This window comes from Megascapheus bottae, chromosome 8 (assembly GCF_031878675.1).
Source record: "Megascapheus bottae isolate mThoBot1 chromosome 8, mThoBot2.hap1, whole genome shotgun sequence".
Classification (NCBI taxonomy): domain Eukaryota; kingdom Metazoa; phylum Chordata; class Mammalia; order Rodentia; family Geomyidae; genus Megascapheus; species Megascapheus bottae.
This window is the reverse complement of record NC_143516.1, coordinates 9,292,668-9,314,204: the sequence shown is the minus strand read 5'-3', so window position 1 is coordinate 9,314,204 and position 21,537 is coordinate 9,292,668. Positions and strand designations below refer to the sequence as shown.

Below are 21,537 nucleotides of genomic sequence, written 5' to 3'. Positions count from 1 at the left end.
GGACTTGTACAGCATTCAGGATGGTACACAGATATATGTTAAGGGAACCACATGTCTAAACAGTAAGGAGCTGCGTACTGCATGTATGTGGTCAGCATAAATTACTAATGAAGCATGGAAATGTATGATCTCTTCATAATAGGGAGCACATGGACAGAAACACCTGGAATGTGGCCAAGTGGTAGAGTGCTCGCCTAGCATGCCTGAAATCCTGGGTTTGATTTCTCAGTACCACATACACAGAAAAAGCCAGAAGTGGTGCTGTGGCTCAAGCGGCATAGCACTAGCCTTGAGCAAAAAATATACAAGAACAGTGCCTAGGCCCTGAGTTGAAGCCCCAGGACGGACAAAAAAAAAAAGAAAAGAAAAGAATACTATTCCTTCCCCCTTCCCCCCTACACCTGTAGCTTCATGATCCATATTTTCATTTTCCAGCTATAAGAAATACTGTATTAAAAAATAAATCTCTAGTGGAAAGTCTTTCATTAACCGCTAGATCTAAGGGAAAAATATGTCCTTTACACTTGTCAAAGAATTTCCTAAAACACTTGAAATGCAGGTTGGGAGTGGAGATTTTTAGACATTTCTATGCAGATTTCAGTGTTTTTTTTTTATATTGTGCAGAATGCACTAGTCATTGACACATTTTCGGCATCAAAGGAGGGAAACCAAGAAGCCTGGAACTTCTGAAAGTTCAAAATGCCCCTGACCTTGCATTTGACCTAAGTGAGATATAGTTACTTTTCTTTTACTTTCTCTTAACTTTTTGACCATATCTTAAAGCAGATTCATTACTACAGATTTGTTACTATTCCGTAGTGGCAGAACCTCCTTAGTCACTTAAAATATTAATAACTTAAAAAGTCTCAAATCACCACGATGCATAATTATTTGAAAATTCAATTTAAAAAACAAAGAATTTATTATCAATTCAATTCAATTCAATTGCTATCCTCAATTTATTCCCTAGGTATTACATTTCCACTAATCGTTTTGGGGAAATCTGGCACAAATTTGTTCTGAGGGGAGAAGAATCAAGAGCTGAGAGGTCACCCTCTGCCACTGACAAGAGTAATCCAATGTCTTTTGTGTGTGTATAGACATTTTCGCATAAATATAACCACTTAAAACACATTGTGAAAAAAAGGGACATAAAAATACAAGGCAGTTTTCTCACCAGAAGCATGCAATGCTCTGTTTCTAGAAAGCAATAAAATTTCACAGATAACATAGCTAACAGAAAAATTAAGAAGTAATTGCAGTCTTACAATGCAGGGTCCCAAATGGGGCAGACATTTACTTCACAAAATCATTTCTAGGCGTACGACAGAGCAGAAGATGGTAGATAGAAACGTCACGTAAGACCGAGAGGCCGTTGAACCATGAAGCTCACACTCACCGTTCCTCTAAGACCTGGATACTCTCCATTTTTGTAGTGTGTGTGGGTCTCCCAGCATTCTCTCCTCTTTCTTCATTCCTAACAGTGAGGCTGAAATGCAGCACAAAAGTATTATGGCAAGGGAATGTCCGTGCAAACAAATAGCTCTTTAAGAGAAACATTACACCCTCTGGTGGTGAAATGTTTTATTGTCAATTCTTTGAGGACACTGGATGTACAAAAAGTGAAATGACGCTTTTAAAATAATGACTATTAAATAAATGCCAATTAAAAGAAAGAAATCTAAATTGAACTGAAAATGATGAAGCAACCAACTATTCCAAAATGGATACTGTTACACATTTCTGGCATCATCCTTACATAATGTAGATGACTTAACATCTGATATATGTGACTACGTGCTTTAATATTTGAGATATTATTACATTGCCCCTTACATAGAAAGCTATTTTCATGTTTGGTTATTTCACATGAAAACTATTTATTTCCCTGTTAGAATGTAAGAAGATGGAAGGTATCAGAAGCTACACTATAAAGATTTTGTTGAGTTTACACCAGAACTGCTGAAACCTGAGCTCCTGGATATGAGCTCAAGTTTGCTTTCCTTTACAATTAGTCCATGTCCACTGTCTTCCATTGCCGGCCTGTTCTAGGGTCTATATAGGATTCTGATGGTTATACAAGATTATGAAAACCTGGATAACTCATACATTTTAGCAATCTAGACTGAGAATAAGTATTGTTCAGTTCCAGTGAATTGTACATGAGCAGCACTTTGGGGTAAGATATGCAAGGTTCCTGGAGTAGAGTGGAGCTAAGGGGGTATGAGTAAATGCTGAGAAACAAGGGGAGGAGTCTAGTGTGGTGGCCTATCATCTCAGCTACTTGAGAGGCAGCTATCAGAGGATCACAGTTCAAGGCATGTCCTCATTGGCTGGAGTCAGAGGTATACCCCTAATGGCTCAGCTACGAAGTCTGGGCACAGTGATATGAAGCAGTCATCTCCAGTGCCAAGGGAAAGTACAGAGAGGCTCTAGCTCAGGTCAATCTGGCATAAGACAAGGCCCTACCTCGAAAACAATGAAGGCAAAAAGGAGCTGGAGTTATGGTTCAAGTGGTACAGTGCCTGCCTTGCAAGCACAAGGCTTTGAGTTCAATTTACAGTACCAGAAGAAGGAGGAGGAAAAAGAGGAGGAATAGGAGGGGGAGAAGAGGAGGAAGAAAGGGAGGAAAGGGAAGCAGGGATGAAGGTAGGTGAGGAGGGGTAGGAGAAGCTGGAGGAGGAGGCAGGATGACTCAGTGGCCTTGTGAAATCTGAGTTCCTACATCAGCCAAGTGATACCCCTGTCTAGAAGCTGGGAGCTGTGTGAGGCCCCATCAGAGCAGAAGTCAGACAGCATCTCTTGCACTAATTCATTCGTGTATTTACTACAGAAGAGGTGATCTAAGTTATTTTTCCAGTGGCTATTAGATGGTGACCATCGGAAACAAGCATTGAAGGGGAGAATGTGTCACAGAGGTTGTCCTTACCACTGAGAAAGTGGGAGGACTGGAGAAAAGAGAACTCAACAAAACCCAGAAAGGACTCTTTAGTCATACCTCTAAGGGGAAAAAAAAGAATAACAATTGACTTGAGAAATAAAGTGAGTTTCCCTCTACCATTCTCAGGGACTGTGGCAAGTTTACTGGTACAGAACCACAGAGGCAAAGGAATAAAACTAGGAAAGGCAGTGCAGCTGAAAGACCGTGGGAAGAAGAACCTAAAGCTCGCTGATGCTGGAACCAGCAGCCCCTAGTGGAGGCTGCCAGGAAGATGGGCCGGAGAACTCAAGTCTTCAGAAAGGACCCAGACACAACAGGCCGTATTTCCGTCTGTGTATGTTGATATTGAAACTTGAGGTAGTCTAGGAAACTCCAGCCCTCGGCGTATTAATAGCCATGTAGGTCAAATATGTCTTAGAGGAGATTCATTCCTTCTCAAAATAGGTTTCACTTGGGAGTGGTTCTCTGAATTTGAAAGTGGTGGTTGTACCACTGAAAATATTCTATGGGAACTTCCTGCATCTAAAACTATTTGTGAATTTGTCAGTAGGAATTAATGCTCCCTCTGCTAAGCTTTGTCTCATAAGTGTATGTCTATATACATTTTACAGCACTGGAAGAAGATTAGAAAGAGATCTTTTTCCTGGTTACATAATGACTTTCACAAGAGCTTACTTCCACATGGTTTTTTCCATGTAAAACACAAGTATACCTCTCATGCAGATTCCCCGGGAAGTTGGGGGGGCAATTGTTCTCCATGTGCTTCTGTTGCCAATCAACAAATCTGGAATCCACGTGCATGATTCACAAGTTTCCGAGCACGAATGCTGGCTCTTTAGATCTGTTTCTCTAATGTTTACAAATATCCCAAATGCTACCATATTAGAATAATCGTTAAAAAAATATTGCCTTGTGTTTACCTCTTTCCTCTCGACAGATGGTAAAACATGGACACACATTTGGACTAAAACTACTTATAACAGACACTTGGGAAATAAGAAACTGTTCACTGTGGGGACTGTCTCTTGATGTACTATTTAACAAAATCTGAATTCTGTAGAAAGAAAGTGAACTTTAGCAATGAGCAATTAATCATCTTCATCAACTTCCCTTACTAGCATGTATTTTACAATGAAGAGAAGTAAGGAAATAAACAAGGGCCTGATGCTGCTAGTCAGACTTTCGCATGAAAAAACAGGAATGCTTCACAGAGGAGGCAAGCATGCATTAGGGTGAAAATGAGCAGATGCTTGCTACATGGAGCCCAGATAAAGGGGATTCCTAGCAGGGGGGGAATACAGTCCTGGAGAAGCTGGGAACTGCGAAAGGCATAATCTAAGCACAGAGCAGACTAGACAGATGAGGGGCTTCAGAGGGAAGTCTATAATGGACCAAGAACACAATGACCTGGACTCCGAATATGGAGCTTTTGTCACTGAGGTCCATGCTTTGTTTTCCCCACTTACGATGCAGATAAAATCAGTAACCTACTTCATAAAGATGCAAAGCAATACATGAGAACGATTATAAGTGTTTAACTACAAAAGCCCCAAAGGCAAATGAATGCTTCCTATAAGGAAGCCAGGCACTGGTGGGTGGCTCATGCCTGTCATCCCAGCTACTCAAGATGCAAGATCTGAGGATCGCAGTTCAAAGCCAGCCTGCGCAGGAGTCCAGTCGACTCTCATTTCCAATAAGCACCAGAAAAGTGGCTCTGTGGCTCAAAGTGGTAGAGTGCTAGACCTGAGCAAAAGAGCTCAGGGACAGTGCCCAGGCTCCAGTTCAAGCCTAGGACCATCATCAACAACAACAACAACAACAAAGACAACTTAGTTACAGATTACTATGACAATCTCAACTTTATCAAAGTCAACTTTAACAAAGAGTTTTTTTATTTCAGACTGAGCAAAGAGAATGACTAATTTCAACTATCATCACACACAGCATGCATTCCTTCATTTCTTTATACTTCTCTCAGACATATTTAGTCTTGCAGGGTCATCCAGGGTCAGTCCCTACTCCTTCCAAGTTTGTTTACAAGGAAACACATACATTGAAAAGAGCCCAGGGTTAGGATGGAGCTTACATTCTCAGCCTTCTAGCTCTGTCCTCATTTTTTTCCAAGCAGTTCCAGTTCTCTGTACATGAAAGCCAAGAACGATGGTATTTTACCCTTTTTTTTTTTTTTTTTTTTTGGTCAGTCCTGGGGCTTGAACGTGGGGCCTGAGCACTGTTCTTGGGCTTTCTCAAGGTTAGAGCTCTACCACTTTAGCCACAGCACCACTTCCAGCTTTTTTATTCTATGTATATGGTACCGAGGAATCGAACCCAGGTCTTCATGCATGCTAGGCAAGCACTCTACCACTAGGCCAAACTCCCGGCCCGTATTTTACCTTTTCGATTATCTGTATGACTACAAACTTGGAAAGTTTGCTGAGTGTGAGCTATTATCCACAGTTCTTCCTCGGCAGGAACTCTGCCCAGAGGACCCAGTTTGCAATAGACAGGGTGAAGAGCAACCTCTTTGCAATTGCTGGAAACGTGAGGGTATCAGAAAGGAGATATTACAGAAAGTTTGGACACCAAAGCCTGAAAGGAAGGAAGGAAGGAGGTAATGAGGGAACAAGGTAAGGGTAAGGCTGGGGCAACGAAGGGCTTCCGGAGAGGTACATTTTCTTCCCATCCACAAAAATAAGTTAAGCAAAGGAAAATTAAGAAAGGAAAATAGAATGGATACATTGTTTACCAAAGACCACTAAGAAACAATACCAAGCCAAGCCAACTAAGAGCACAGAGGCAGCAGAAGCTGGGTCAGTGGACTTACACAGCATCAATTCTCAGGTTCACTTCTACAACTTCCCCTCATGTTCATTTTCACATTTCCGTAATACACCTTGAGTTCAATCATTTGCAACTGACATCTGGACACAAATAGGTCATTTTAACATGGTTAATGCAATGGGTATAAATCATAGGCCGCATAGAAGTCTCACATTTCCAAATCATGGATATCTTAGATTTCTAAGTTATATGTCAAGAAACAAGTTCCTAACTCTGTTTTAGCTTTAGTTTTATACATTGAAACTTTTGAAATAACTTCGTCAGCTATTAAAAATCTTTCCACTAGATGGCTATGTTACCTTTTGAAGTACAATGGTTTAACTAAAAGATAACTGAAAATTTTCCTTGATTATCTCCCCTGGTTCCAAGTGGCTTGATCTGGAATATCTCAGTCTTAAAAAGGGGCAGAGAATTTGGCCAAGTGGTAGAGAGTTTGCCTAGCATACACAAAGATCCAGGTTCGATTCCTTGGTACCACATACACAGAAAAAAGCTGGAAGTGGATCTGTGGCTCAAGTGGTAGAGTGCTAGCCCTGAGTTAAAAGCTCAAGGACAGTGCTCAGGCCCTGAGTTCATGACCCAGGAATGACAAAAAAAGGGGGGACAGGTCTGGTCTTATTAACATTGTCCTTATACTTGCCAATAATAAGTTGTTATGTCCTGTGTTGCCTTATTATAGGAGAATGTGGAACATTGTCATAGGTTCCTAGAATGAATTAATTAGTAAAGCTTATTAATTACCAATGGGTAGGAAGCATTTTTTTACTTAAAAAGTTTTAAGAGAGACACTGGAGAATGGATTCTATAACATAGCACTTTGTTTGGGTTGTATAAATAATAATGAAATAAAAATATCCTTTTATTTCAAATACTGCATAAGTTTGTGTAAAGTTGTTCATTTGGGTTCTTACTGTTTGGTTTCTGTCTGGGTAGTACTGTGGACTGAATGCAGGATGCCATGTGTGCTAGGCAAGCACAATACCACTTGATCCGTATTTCAAGTCCTTTTGCTTTTTTGGGTTTGTTTTCTGATAGTGTGTTGTGCTTTGACTGGGCAGACTGCAGTCTTCTAGTCTTCACTTCCCTAAGTGTAGGATTATAGACCTGTGTCATCTATCATATTTGGCTTCTTTTTGAGAAAGGGTGGCACAAATTCTTAGTTAGATCAGTCTTGAACTATCATTCTATATCTGTCTCACAAGTAACTGGCAATCACAGACATGTGACAAGTTTCCAAAGTTTCTTACTTAACACAGACAAAGAGACTTGAAGAACTTTTTTTTTTTTTGCCAGTCCTGGGCTTGAGCTCAGGGCCTGAGCACTGTCCTTGGACTTTCTCAAGGCTGGAGCTCTACCACTTGAGCCTCAGCACCACTTCCAGCTTTTTTCTATGTATGTGGTACCGAGGAATCAAACCCAGGTTTTCATGCATGCTAGGCAAGCACTCTACCACTAGATTATACTCCTGGCCCTGAGACTTTAAGAATTTTATAGATGAAAGTTTATATGACACATGGTTTACTGAAGTCCTTTCCATCTTTCCAGTGATAACATCAATACTGTAATATGATACTTAGAAAAATACACATTTTCACATTAATGCAGAGTCAAATGACTGGATAAAGTATAACTGATGGAAAAGCATGAATTCAGTTCTCATCACAATGGCTTTGCCATAAGTAGGACTCCAGGTACAGGTGACAAATGCTTGGCAGCTTTAATATTAAACTCCTACAGAGTGACCTGTGGATAAAAGTAAATAGACGGATTTAATTGCTTAATGAAACTTATGTTTCCTGCCATTTTTGCAGGGCAGGCTGGGAGAACCACACCAGTAGCTATTCAATGCACTATAAATGAGTGAGCTAATGAATAGATGATATATACAAGTCCTACACTCCAATGGCCCACTTCGTGATTTATATATGGCCTGCAAAAACTGAGTTCCACTGGTAGATGTCTTTTGACTGTGTAGCCTTAAATGTACATTAGAGAGAAAGCATTAGTAATTCACCCAAGCTAAGTTCTGAAGCAGTAGTATTCTTTGCAAGTTGTATTTATGACAACATAGTGGTAAGTGCTTTGGGATCCTAAGAATTAATTTACTCCACAGGACTGTCTTATGCTCCATGTGGTATGAATCAGCTTCCCAAGGTGACAGGTACACAGGAGACTATTCACTTGCTGTCCCCAATTGCATGTGGGAACAATTTTATTTCCAGGGAGTTCTCTCCACCATAGTGCAGTGAAGGATTTTTGTTTTCCTTTTCAGAAAAGATCCTCTGACTTTTAAAGCATGTATTGCCATTGGCAGAGATCTAAAGGGTGACAGCATTGCAGGATAAAAAAGGACATTATTTTTGCACGGCTTTGAATTATAGAGGCCATGGTTCTCATTAAAAACGGAGGGAGGGGGCAACAAAAGCATGTTTATGAACTACTTAGCATTGATTTAGTGAGATCTATCCCACGGTCTGTCTGGGAACTCTGGATAACCAATGTGTTCAAAAGGGAGGCAGTTTTAGTGGCAAAGGACTAGTTAATTTACTAAATTTATTCTCTGACCAGTCTCTTTGTGCAAAGAATCTGATGTTGTGGGCCAGTTCTCCTGGGCATACCCACCCAACAGGCAGTATGAGGGTGTGTGATTTTGACTAAGAAGACTACATTTGGAAATGATTCATTCCAACCCTCGAAGGCAAAGACGGGAAGTGCAGTATGAATGCAGGCCAACCAGAGGGCTGGATATTAGGGTTTCCTGTTTATCCCCACCTCTGCAACTAATGTGTCCTGTGACAGCAAACGGCCATCCACTATATAATTAGTATTTTCCGAACATCATTATTTCTTAGCAAGGACAATTGTGTTTCAAACAGGAGTATCGGTCTAAGTCTAAAATGAAAACAAGTAAAAACCAAAGCACTCCATTGGAAACTGCAGGTAGAATAACAAGCCTGTTCCTCTGCTCTTTGCATCTAGCACCATCTCATGGCTCAACATCAGAGGGCTTGGGAACATTTTGATGGCTGAGATCTCCTGGGGTCTACTTCTGATTAAATGTGGGGCAGCCTGTCTTTCTCAATGGGGGCACTACTAGAAACAGTGTAGGTACCAAAAGAGTCATTAGGACATGAACTGCTTGTTTTGGAAAAGCCTAATTTTAGGGTAGTCTTTGGTGTTAGAACAGGATTCACGAGACAATTTAGCTTTAACTCAAAATTAATTTAAGTCTCTGCTGTCTATCTCTTTTTAGATAGGCATTGTGTTTGCCAGCACAAAATGGCTTGCAGGTTGTGCCTGTTACCTGCAGTGCAAGTATATGAACAACTTCACTAGTTCACGTAGTCATGACAACCTGCAATGATGCCACCCAACACTTTTCCAAAGCTTCTTTTGCATAAAGTCAGCCCCAAATAGGCCAGTTATTCTACTTACTAGTGCGAATGCCGAACTTTTAGACAAGGGATGTGGCCAAACTCTGTGCATCTGTCACAGTGCCTTGGTCTCATGTACAGAAGGGTTCATTCATGGGCAGACTGTCCATTTTATGACTTCAACTCAGGCCTCCTGCACTCATGGATGGAAGACAATTACACGGGCTCTACCTCATTCTATGTTCTTCATCTAACAAATAGGCATGAGGAGAGAATGGAGAGACACTGATTGGGGGAAGAGAGTAGCATTTTTGACAGGACTACAGAATGGGTCAGATTACTAGTCATTACAAAGTATAAGAAATTGGCTAGAGATGTACTTCATTGGTGGAATGCCTGTCTGGCAAGTAGGATGCCTGGAGTTAAACCCTAGTACTATCAATAAATGCCACAAATGAAGACACAAGCGAGAAAGGAAGGAAATATTCAGCTATGATATACATATTCTCTGTATGCGTTTCCCAAATAAAGTATTGCAGTAATTTTATAAGGGCAAGGATATGATAAATGAGGTGACACTGAATTAAGTAAAAATGAGAAATGCAAGTCTGAGATAAAATGCTTCATGGTTTTAAATGTCCCTAATATGTGAAGCTAGGGTGAAGTATTTATATTTATTACTAGATATAGAAATTTATTTTCTTAGCTCTCTATTTCCTTAAAAGGATGTAAAACCAGCCACATGACAACTGTTTCTATTCACAAATGACAGTTGTTTCATATTTTGATTTCTAGTTTTTTTAGTCCCTAAATTACATTTTTTCATGTTTCTTTTTGTTCTGCTCCTTTGACCCAGCCTGGAAAATTTAAAGAACATTTCTTTCTTTTTTATTTTTAATTTTCACTTGAAAAAAATCCGTCCAATTTTCGTTCTTAAACTCAAAGTACAAAGTAATAGCATTTTCATACTGCAAGCAAAAAGGACAGTTTCATTTACAATGGAACGTAGTCATACTTCCATAGTTCAAGACAATTCAGTTTTCATCCTTTTCAAAAGATAAACACATTGTTTACCTTGGAAATTACTTATTCTTTGTCCTATGTAGGATATAAATGTATAGACTACAGGAGGCTGAGATCTGAGGATCAAGGTTCAAAGCTAGCCTGGAGACTCTTATCTCCAATTAATCCCTAGAAAATGGGAAGTGAGGCTTGGCTCAAGGGTAGAACGGTAGCCTTGAGCTGAAGAGTTCAGGGACAAGGCCCAGGTCCAAGGGTAGGGTGGTAGCCTTGAGCTGAAAGAGCTCAGAGACAGCGCCCAGGCCGAGTTCAAGCCCCATAATCCACAAAAAGAAAAAAATATACAGACTATACATATAGCCCAGGTGTAACAAATCGATGCCCACTGCTGATATGCATAGCTTCTGACCACCACATACAAACATATGCTCTAATATTTGGGAATATCATCTATGTCACCCCAGAGGCATGGCAAGTTGGAGTAGTTTCTCAGAGCTGTTTGGTTATTTATCCACAGTCTGTGTTCTTTTGTGTTAATTTGATGCCCTATTAGGAGTTATCTTAAATGTTCTGTTATTTAGTAAATACTAAATTAATGTCAGGAAGTATCACTCAGTGGCCATATAATAGGTAAAGGCAATCTGCACTAAGTCTAGCTATTTGCTTCAGAAGGCTCTAGTCAATGTTAGACTGTATATACGATAGTACTCCCAATGAGGTTATGATAGAGTTGAGGAATTCCTATCTGCTAGTGATGTCATAGCCCTGTAAAGTCATGAACACACCATCTGCCTGTCTGGCTGTGCTACTGTACACAAACTTACTGTGCTGCCATTTGCATAAAAGCACTGTACATGTAGCCCACTGGACTATATAATACTTGATTATAAGGAAACAAAACTAGTCAGGCGCGGTGGCTCACGCCTGTAATCCTAGATACTCAGGAGGCTGAGATACAAGGATCAAGGTTCAAAGCCAGTCTGGGCACAAAAGAATCTGAGACTTTTATCTCCAATTAACCTCTAGAAAACGGGAAGTGGGGCTTGGCTCAAGGGTAGGGTGGTAGCTTTGAGCTGAAGAGCTCAGGGACAGCATCCAGGCCAAGTACAAGCCTCATGACCCACAAAAAAAAAAAAAAAAAAAAAGGAAACAAAACTGCCTTTTGTATTTACTATACTATACTTTATTGTTGGAGTGCCTACCTTCAATTAAAAAAACACTGACTATAAAACAGTCTTACATGTTACATTGTCAGCTATTTCATCTATTCCCCATTTATGAAGTCTCATGACTCAACACAAAGCATAGCAAGAAACTGATTTGCCTCATGTTGGTTTGTTTGGTTCACTGAGTGACATCACCAGAAGAGCAAACGGCTTCACAATGAGGTTTTCAGAACTCACCCCATCCCTGTTGTTAACTGATGGTAGAACTGTATCTATTTGGCCATCTATGTAGTGCAAAGCTACATTTGTATTCTTTTTCAGGATTTTAATTCTGGACAAATTAAAAAATAATATCTGATTCCAGGAATGAGACATTGTAAAAATGAGAGACAGAAGTATAATCATCAACACTGTGTGATTATGTATTTGCAATGCTTTCCATAGAATATAAAAATAAAATAGCTTTCATTTTCAAGAAAAATTTGTTACGTTTACTTTCTTTTTAAAAAAATGTATATTATTTTCTTTAAAGAGATTTTATTTTCCAGTTGGATGCAGTGGCTCATTCCTGTCACTCTAGATACTTGCAAGACAGAGATCAGGATTGTGGTTTGAGCCCAGCCTGAGCAAAAAGTCCATGAGACTCTACCTTACACAATAAAAAACTCGGCCCAGTGGCATATGACTGTCATCCTAGCTACATATAAATACGAAGATAATGGTCTAAGCTAAACCCAAGCATGAATTTAAAAAGTAAGTGAAGCAAAGGGAGCCAGAGCCATGATTCATGTGGTAAAGCATAACTTTAGTACCTAGCAAATAAAAGGTCCTGATGTAAACTCTAGTACTGAATATGTATATATGCTGTATATATGTGTGAATGTGTGTATGTGTATGTGAGAGAGAGAGCAAGACAGAGAGAGAGAGACAGAGACAGAGACACAGAGAGGCACAGAGGACAGAGACACAGAGAGAGGCAGACAGACATGGAGACAGAGGCACTCAGAGACAGAGAAAGAGAAAGAACTTAAGAACCATAGAGATGAACTAATCTGCTATAGGTCACAGTTTGTGATGGATATGAAAAAACTGAATCCCACCATATTAAGTGTCTACACAGTATATCATGGAGTGAGAGCAGGGCCAGAAATGATCAGAAGGCGATCACACAGCTGTGACTAAGACACTACAACTCTACACTGGGACTGTTCAGGAATAAGGATGAAAACAAATGAAACATATACATTTTCCTTAAAAAAATCAGTTTCCAGGGCTGGGAGTTTGGCCTAGTGGTAGAGCGCTTGCCTAGAATGCATGAAGACCTGGATTCAATTCCTTGGTACCACATACATAGAAAAAAGCTGGAAGTGGTGCTTTGGGTCAAGTGGTAGAGCTCTAGCCTTGACAAAAGTCCAAGGACAGTGCTCAGGCCCTGAGTTTAAGCCCCATGACTGGCAAAAAAAAAAAAAAACAGTTTCCAGAAAGTGGGTGTGTGAGTGTGTGTGTGTGTGTGCGTGCATGTGTTCTCTTTTTAAGGTTGTTACAATGACTCACACTTGTACTGCCAGCTACTCAAGAAGCTATAGATAGGAGGATTACATATTAGGCAAGACTTTCAGAAATCTATCTGCAAAACAACTGAAAGCAAACAAAGGCTAAGAGTTATGAGTTTCTAGATTGTGTAGAATCTGCTTAGCAACAAGGAGAGCAATGTAACACAGCACTTCCTGTGTTCTATTTCTGTTTCAATGGCATGTCACCATATCAAAAAGTAAAAACTCTTCAAACAATGTTGGAAAAGTGCAGAGGATACACACAGAAAGACAACTCAATGACTTGGGCCTTTCTGGAAAGTTCTGAAATAGAGACACCCACATGGCTACTGCAAATCTACTCCTGTTGAGCAATGAATTCACCTGTGTCTCAGGGCTTTGCATCGGAGTGATTATTCTGATCAAACACACTACTGGGATTTGAACTCAAAGCCTCACAATTGGCTGGGCTAGGGTGCCACCGCTTAAGTCACTTGTTTTTATTTCCTTTTTAGATAAGGTCTCCTGCTTTGTAGTCGATCATCTTAAACCATGATCTTCCTACCTTTGCCTCTTACAGAGGTGTGCATGCCCTGGTAGAGTTGCTTTTGAGATAGAGTTCCAATAACTTTTGTTTGTGTTGGAGTTGTGCTGAGATTCTATCTCTGACTCCTAAGAAGCTGGGTTTAAAGGTGTAGGCTACCATGTCTGGCCTAAGGTCTTACCTTAATGTCACAAGACTGTGACCCTGGAGAATATTGCTTCCAGATAGACAGATTTTACTCATATCATTGGGAGGCATGGATAGAGAAAGTAATGACATTAAGTCATTTTTTTCTTCATCCTGTCATCAGTTTAAATGTTAGGGTGGATGAAACAAACATTTTGTCTGTAGAACAGTTGAGTTCAATTAAAGATGGTTTTCAATAATTCCTACTTGCAAGGGGGGAACAAGACAACTTGCACATTCTCTGTGAACTGACAGTTTGACATGGGTGCTCACCCTGGTGTCACCTAGCTCATACCCAGAGCCGCCTTCCCTGCAGGTGTGCCTGCCCCCAGGTGTGCCTGCCCCCAGGTGTGATGCCACCTACCAGGAGCAGCTGCAGCAGCAGCACCAGCAGAAGCAGCAGGTGTTGTTGGGCCTCTGATTCCCAGGAGCTTGGGCCACAGCAGGTGTTCCTTCATTTTGTGATTGCTGCCTTTTTCGCATTTCAGCTGCTGCAGAACCCAACTGGCTGAAAGAAAACAGGAGGCAAGGTATGAAAATATTGCCAGGGCCAGGTAATGATGTTCTGCAAGAAAGGTACTCACTACCTTACATACGTACATATGCACATACGTAACTGTCACTCCTCTGCACATCACCTTGACAATAAATTAAAAAAAAAGAAAATATTGCCAGGAAAAGTAAGCCACCACTGTGGAGAAAGAGTGAATTGTGTCATGAAGAGAGGAGGGAGATAGTTGAAAAAAGGTAAACCAGGAAGCCTTAGTAGCCAACCCCAAAATTCCCAGGAATTTGATTTCTTCAGAACTCTGGGGACAAAAATTATACTGTTACCTGCTTCATGAAATTGTAATCATAATAATGTCACCTATTCCTAAATCATTGTCCAGGTAAACAGGGCAAGGTCCGAAAATTTATTTGTTAACTTGTTTCTCTTAAGTCACTTTTTTTTTTTTTTAATATAATTGGAAGGTATGTAACAATTCTCCCCACTGGTGTTCACAGTAAAGAGAACCAGCTTACAAAGGGTAGATACCAAGATTCTAAAGATAGTACCGTCACAAGGGAGGTCAAGTCTGTATTTGGGGATCTCTAGGCTTCCTTTATAACCCTGGATCTCATTCCTAGCACTTTTGTCTCTTCCTGCAGGGGCCTACTCTTTGAAGCACGGCTGCAGTTACTTCTTACTCCCTTAGGTGTCAGTGTTGTCAAGGCATCACCTCTCTCCCCCCTCCTTCCATCTTCTAAAATTTACTTCCATTTTGCAGAGAATTGGGGAAAATTCACTCACCAAATCCAGTGGGATTGCCTTGGTAGAAGTTATATGTCATGGTAAATATATTGGTAGTTATATATTGGTAGAAATATTAGAATATAGAATGCTCAGTGATCAAATGTGTTGTCACTTGTTTCTACAGAATCAATCCTGGTCTCCGACTGTGTTGTGGGTTATTATTATTTTTTTGGTAGACTATTAAATGTAGCATGTAGAAATAGAAAGGCATTATTATTGAGTGAGGTCTCCATAAAAACCTCACACACATATACTTACATGCTGTCATATATGTATAAATCACATGTATATATATATATTGTCACATGTTGAGTCTGAGAGCAAAATGTATTAGTATAATGTGTTTTGGGTCATTCTGCCCTTGTGAGTTCATTCTGAAAAGATACATATGCACACACATACACACATACATTTCATTTATACAGAGCTACTCCTCTGCTTTTAGATTTTTTGCAAGTTAACTGGAATAAAAGCTTTATGAATTTTTCTTCCCAGGCCAGCTTAGAAAAATGATCCTCAAGTCTCAGCCTCCTGAGTAGCTAGGGTTACAGGCAGGAGCCACCTGTGCCTGGATGCAATGATAGATATTTTTTAAAATACTGTACTTTTTTTTTTTTTTTTGTGGGTCATGGGGCTTGAACTCTGGCTCAGGCACTGTCCCTGAGCTCTTCAGTTCAAGGCTACCGCCCTACCCCTGAACCACAGCCCCACTTCCCATTTTCTAGTGATTCATTGGAGATAAGAGTCTCATGGTCTTTAGTGCCCAGGCTAGCTTTGAACCTCAATCTTCAGATCTCAGCCTCCTGAGTAGGTAGGATTACAGGCATGAGCCACCATGCCCGGCTAAAAATACTGTACTTTTAAAAGAAAAACCCAGGCCGGGAGTTTGGCCTAGTGGTTAAAGTGCTTGCCTAGCATGCATGAAGACCGGGGTTCGATTCCTCGGTACCACATACATAGAAAAAAGCCAGAAGTGGTGCTGAGGCTCAAGTGGTAGAGCTCTAGCCTTGAGAAAGTCCAAGGACAGTGCTCAGGCCCTGAGCTCAAGCCCAGGACTGGCAAAAAAAAAAAAAAAGAACAACCCACATTTCTCCAGAAACTAAACCAAAAAACACGCTGAAAGAAGGCACATGGGGGTTAAAGCCATGGTCACTTGGTAATTCACGTACAGAATCAGAGGCGTGAATATCCTGCCTCGGTGAGGTGTAAAAAATCTCACCATGACTAGTATGAGCACAGACTCCAGGCGACCTGGAGTGGAATCAAGGTCTGTGACTGACACCCTTCCAAAGGTGCCAGAGAAAGACCTCTCACCACTCAGCAGTGCCTAGCTATAGGAGAGGAAGAGAGAGGGCACAGCACACAGCAGCAGCCCAGTGATTAGGCCAGGAACATCTGCAAGCCACCTGTGGACAGCAGGAATCCCAAGACCCTCAGGAATGAGATACTTCAGGACCAGGCTGTGAGACACGGTGGAGAAATCAGCATATAGGAACAGCGAAAAGGGGAGGCGCACCTCACTCAATGCTTTCCTGACAGCAAAGAACAGAAAGTGATTTTATGTCTGAATGCACTGCTGATCAAATACAACTAATAGAATACTCATCTGAAAAGAGTTTAACATATATTTAAGCTAAACAATGTGATTAAGCTATTCATATGGGGAAATAAATTATAAACCAAAGTATGAATAGCTATAACGGAAGCAGAAAACCAATAGCACATAATCGTTCAAAAGACAGAATACTCTATTCCTAAAGCCACCCCAAAGAAAGAAATGGAGGGATGGTACAGTTCCTTCCATCCCCAGCGTGCAGCCAAGTCAACTCCCAGAGGACATGCACAAGCACTGACAAAGCAGAAGCAGTGAAAGGGTCCGGTGTGCCACCATCTGGATTCACATAAGGACTGTCATAACAGATTGTCAGAGAAAGGGATATTGTAAATAAAATTGCTGAGAACTTCTCAAAACTGGACCCAAACAAAAGAGTTTCATTCAAAGATCATGCCTAGCTACTCTGGAAGCTGAGGTCTGAGGATTGTGGTTCAAAGCCCACCCAGGCAGGAAAGTTTGTGAGACACTAATCTTCAATTAACTGCGCCCAAACCTCAAAGTGGTAGAGATCTAGCCTTGAGGAAAATGAGCTCAGGGACCAGTGCCTAGGCACCGAGTTCAGGTCCATAACAGACAAAAAAAATGATAATTCACTTTTGAAAAATTTGGAGTTAACTCCCATTGTGGATATCCACTTATTCCAAATATTTCTAGAGATGTTGTGAAATCAACATAAACAGATCCAAATACAATTCATTAGATTAGCAAGTCCGTCTACATCTTAGAATGTAAAACAACAACAAAAAACATCAAGGGCAAATGCTTTCTTAGTGCTTTTCTAAACAGTAAATGTACATATCATACCATAAACATCTTTTTGGAAAAAAAAAGTCCAACTCACTGATTTCTTTTGTGTAGAGAAGCTCAATCTATTTTCTTTTTTGCTATTTTTTTTCTGAGTAATTTATATGTCCCTGTATAGCAGCTATTCTGCATTTCATCTATGCTACATTCTAAACTTCTCCCAGGCCTCCCGGCATATGGCTGTGTTGAAGACAGTCTCCTAGCACATTATACTACATAGCTCCCTCATCCAAAGCACAAGAAGACACAGCATCACAGAGACTACGGAAGAAACAGTATCTGAGGGACGTGACTCCTGAGCTCCTTCCCAGATCCAGACAGAGGTACCCAGCATGCAGCACTGCACCTGCCCTCTGGTGCTGGAGGGGCCACACTGTGGAAGCCCTATTTGTCACTGTTTCCTGTGTACCAGGGAAATAGTAGCACTGCAGGGAATTGCCTGGGGTTGATTACTAAATACAAACATGAAAAATCTGTGTGCCTGCCATATTTTTCTTGCACAGTTTCTTTTCAACGCCAGTTTTGAGGAAAATAAACTGCCTCCCTCCTACCCTTCTTCTTGGTATTTTAACATAATTTATTATTGCTTCAGGTCAAACATGTCAGAGGACCAGATACACAAGACTCTGAAGAGGAAAACCCCCTTGCATAAAGTGCTCATATAGCTTACTAGATAGCCAGTGACTTTTGGTTGCTCCTTCCTGTCTGCCAGAGATAGTGTAGGCACCCCAAACTACCCTTTACTTAAACTTCATCCATATCTACCTACCTGCTATCCCATTACTTTCCTGCTTAAATCTTTGAACCTGTGTCACAGATTCTTTTTTTCACCCATGTGGTCCTTTCTTCAACCCAAGATGACCTACCACCTCTGCATCCATATACCTCCTTTTAACTATCTTAATTGTTTTTTCTTTAAATCGTTGTACAAAGTGGTTTCAGTGTAACACATGTTGATCAGAGTAATTCCTTCCACCTTCTCTGCCACACCCATAACCCTCAACCCACTCCCATTGTCTTTCCCATCCCCACCTATTCTTTAAGTTTCCCAGTTTAGTTTTTCCGTGGGTACATTGGATCTTATGGTGGTATTTATACACCTTTCCTCTTTTTATTCATCTGTCCTCCCCCTTGGTCAAGTCATGTTTCTGCTTCCTGGTCTTCATGTTGTTAAACTGGAAGATAATTTGTTCAAAAGGATTACATCATGGCACGATATGTCTTATTATCATAAATAAAACGAAATGGATTGATAAAAGTGAAGCCATTGAGAGACTTTTAGTTCCACCTATGGAAAGTCTGGTTGAAACTGAAGATCTTAATTGGCCTGTGAGGTGAGTTTTAAACCAGATATGGTTCAAACAAGACTGAGCAAATCTTTGCAACTTATGGAGATGACAAATTTATGGAGATGATTTAACTGTGGCTCAGACCTGTAATCATAGCTACTCAGGAAGCTGAGATCTGAGGATCACTGTTCAAAATCAACCTGAGCAGAAAAGTCTGTGAGACTCTTCTCTCCAGTAAACTACTCAGAAAAAGCTGCGAGTGGTGCTGTGGCTCCAGTGGTAGAGCACTAGCCTTGAGCACAGAGGCCCAGGGACAGCACCCAGGACCCTGAGTTTAGTTCAAGTTCCAGGACTGGAAAAAAAAAAAAAGGAAAAGAAAAGAAAAGAAGGAACGAAAGAAAAAGAAAAAAATGAACATACAAACTACTTGGATCGAATCTTTGCACTGTCAGTCAGTGACCGCTCCCTGAAGGAAATTCTTCAGGGGCTGGCTCTTTATGTGCCACAAAGCTGGAGGGAACACATACATCCAGGCTATGGAGATTTATTTCTACCCGGACCCTTCTTGCTGGAGATCACATCCTGTCTGGTGGGCAATAAAGATTGCAAACCCAGAAGTTAGCATTGTCCTATCTCAGGGACTGACACAAAATGCTTACTTAGGAAGGAAGAGGAATAATTCCACTAGTGACACTTGCAATGTTTATCATATGTAAATGAGCAGAGTCCCAAGTGACTCATAGTTCCCACAATCAACTGGTTATCCAACAATCAAACTTTATTGTCATTGTAGCCATCCTGTCCTGTTTAGTGAAAGCACTCCATTCTATCATGTCCCTGTTGACTCAGTGTCAAGCCCCACAAAGCGTTTGGTACACGTTTTAGTCCATCCCAGGACATGGCAGGTTTCACAAGGAAACAATTCACTATATACAACTCCCTTCTCCATTAAATGTTTCTGTCTACACTCTGCATCAGCAAAGTCAGCATCTGTTAACAAGTTTTCACTGTCATTTCCTATTTGATCATTTCCTTATCTAAAAAGAACTGTCTCCAAGCTGCTTTTTGCTTTGGGTGGGGGCAAATTTCAGGAAGTAAACTGGTTAATATTAAGAGCAACAACAAAGATGATTTTGAGGGGGCCCAAATCTGTCTTCCTCAATGAGTATGTCCCCACAGTACTTCCCCCTCGTTGATATGTAATGCTCTCCAAAGTGTCACATGGTGGGGTGCCAAACAACTGTTTCTTCAAGTTTACCTCATTTGTACATGTGTAGTAAAAAGACTGCAAATAATTACTTGTGTGCTTTCCTCTCCCTTTAAACAACTGCATCAGGCTGCTATTGCCCTTCCCCATTCTTGTATAAAACATTATAAACACATTTATATGCATTATTTGCACCTTACCCTGCTTAGTCACTAGCTTTTGTCCCCAGAAGGGGTCATTTCTGTGGCACTTGACACCTCCAGTACCTTACTCTCTATCTAGACCTTCTGCTCATGATTGTGCACTTCTAACAACCTTCTACTTGCTTTTTCTGCCCATGTTTTCACTGTCTAATGGCACACATGGATCAGAGAGCTCTGTTTTGCACGAACTCTGCCTTTGTGAGCTGTAAAAATGCCATTTACTTCACTCTATTAGTTATAAGGAACAGTAGAAACTTTTGCACTGCCACATTTTGGGGGCTTTATGATAGTATTCCAGAAATCATTAAGTGTCATTCTCTAAAATTACCACAAGGAAAGGCTGATTCACACGCACTCACTGTTCTACTCTCTGTATGCTCCTCCCTTCCCCACCCCCCTCTTCCTCTCTCAAGCCCTCTCCAGCCCCAGCCCAGGAGATGCAGTTACTGCAAATGAGCTCTTTCCACTTGAGAAAGTAGCATTAGCATCTGCTGCCTTTTTGTACTCTGCTTAAGGTGCCACAGCCATGCCTTCCAATCCTGTGTCAACCCTGAGACTCTGAGAGGGATTGGCAACCTGGGTCATATGAGGTAACAGTGAGTGTGCTCAAGTTGGAATAATGGGTTGTATGTACATCAAACATATGTCTGGGCATATGTAGAGAAACCCTGTGGTATAATGTGGCACACTGGGGTCAGGTACTAAGTAACAGACAAGTAATGTGACCATGGACACCAGGCAAGAGGCAGTTGACAGAGCTGAGGACAGAGAGGCCTTCAGGCAAATGGCATCTGCATCCTCCCTGTGACCCCATGACCACTGCTCACAACCTGATAGGTGTATGGAGTCAGGCCTTGTGGCTCAATCTCCTGGGACCAAGAAAGGCCAAGGAAGAGAGGAAAATATTCTGGCAGTACAAATGGCAGACATTGAGAAATGATAACTGCTCTGTGGGTCCATAGTCCTGTCTGTCCTGTTCATTCCTGTGCTCAGGGACTAACAGAATGATGTCCTAAGAATGGTCTAATTCTCTTGACCATACATATTGCTAAATGTAAAAAGCTAAGCCCTCAAGAAAGAGGAAAACGAAACTTAGATCTACCTCATGATGCATTCCAATTCAGACATGCTTTAGGATTAGTAAAACGAGTATTTTGTAGCTCTTAAAATAAAAATTAAAGAATTATTTCGGCCTTTAAAAAATTCTTGAGCGTGAAATAAACACCACTGTCCTGAAGAGAGGAGCAGATCCCTAGTAGCAAGAACACTGTACACTGTTTCTTACATTTTCAAAGCTCTGGCTTGTTGTGTAACATTTAATTTCCTTCTGGCTGTTCATTTACACACAATCAGCCCAGCCAAAACTCTGCAGCGCTTTGTGGATCCCAAGGCAGTGTTTCTGAGTTGTAACAGACTGGTAAAATCGATTGAGCATGAGTCTATTTCTCTTAATAATACATTTCCTGCATTTTGTTTGGCTCTCATCCCTTGTTTTTAATGAGTCACATAAAATATGTTATT

The 21,537-nt window shown here is 40.8% G+C and overlaps 1 protein-coding gene across 2 annotated transcripts in view; it reads right to left on the bottom strand.

Moving 5' to 3' along the window:
• Rgs17 (regulator of G protein signaling 17) overlaps positions 1–21,537 on the bottom strand; it is a 73,896-nt gene that overhangs the window by 8,424 nt on the left and 43,935 nt on the right. For both annotated transcript variants that reach the window (XM_090337941.1, XM_090337942.1), the window contains exons 2-3: positions 13,969–14,112; positions 1,400–1,489 (exon numbers count right to left, since the gene is read on the bottom strand). In XM_090337941.1, coding sequence (XP_090194067.1) covers positions 1,400–1,489; positions 13,969–14,087 — 209 coding nt within the window. In that variant the 5' untranslated portion in view covers positions 14,088–14,112. The remainder of the gene's footprint in view (positions 1–1,399; positions 1,490–13,968; positions 14,113–21,537) is intronic.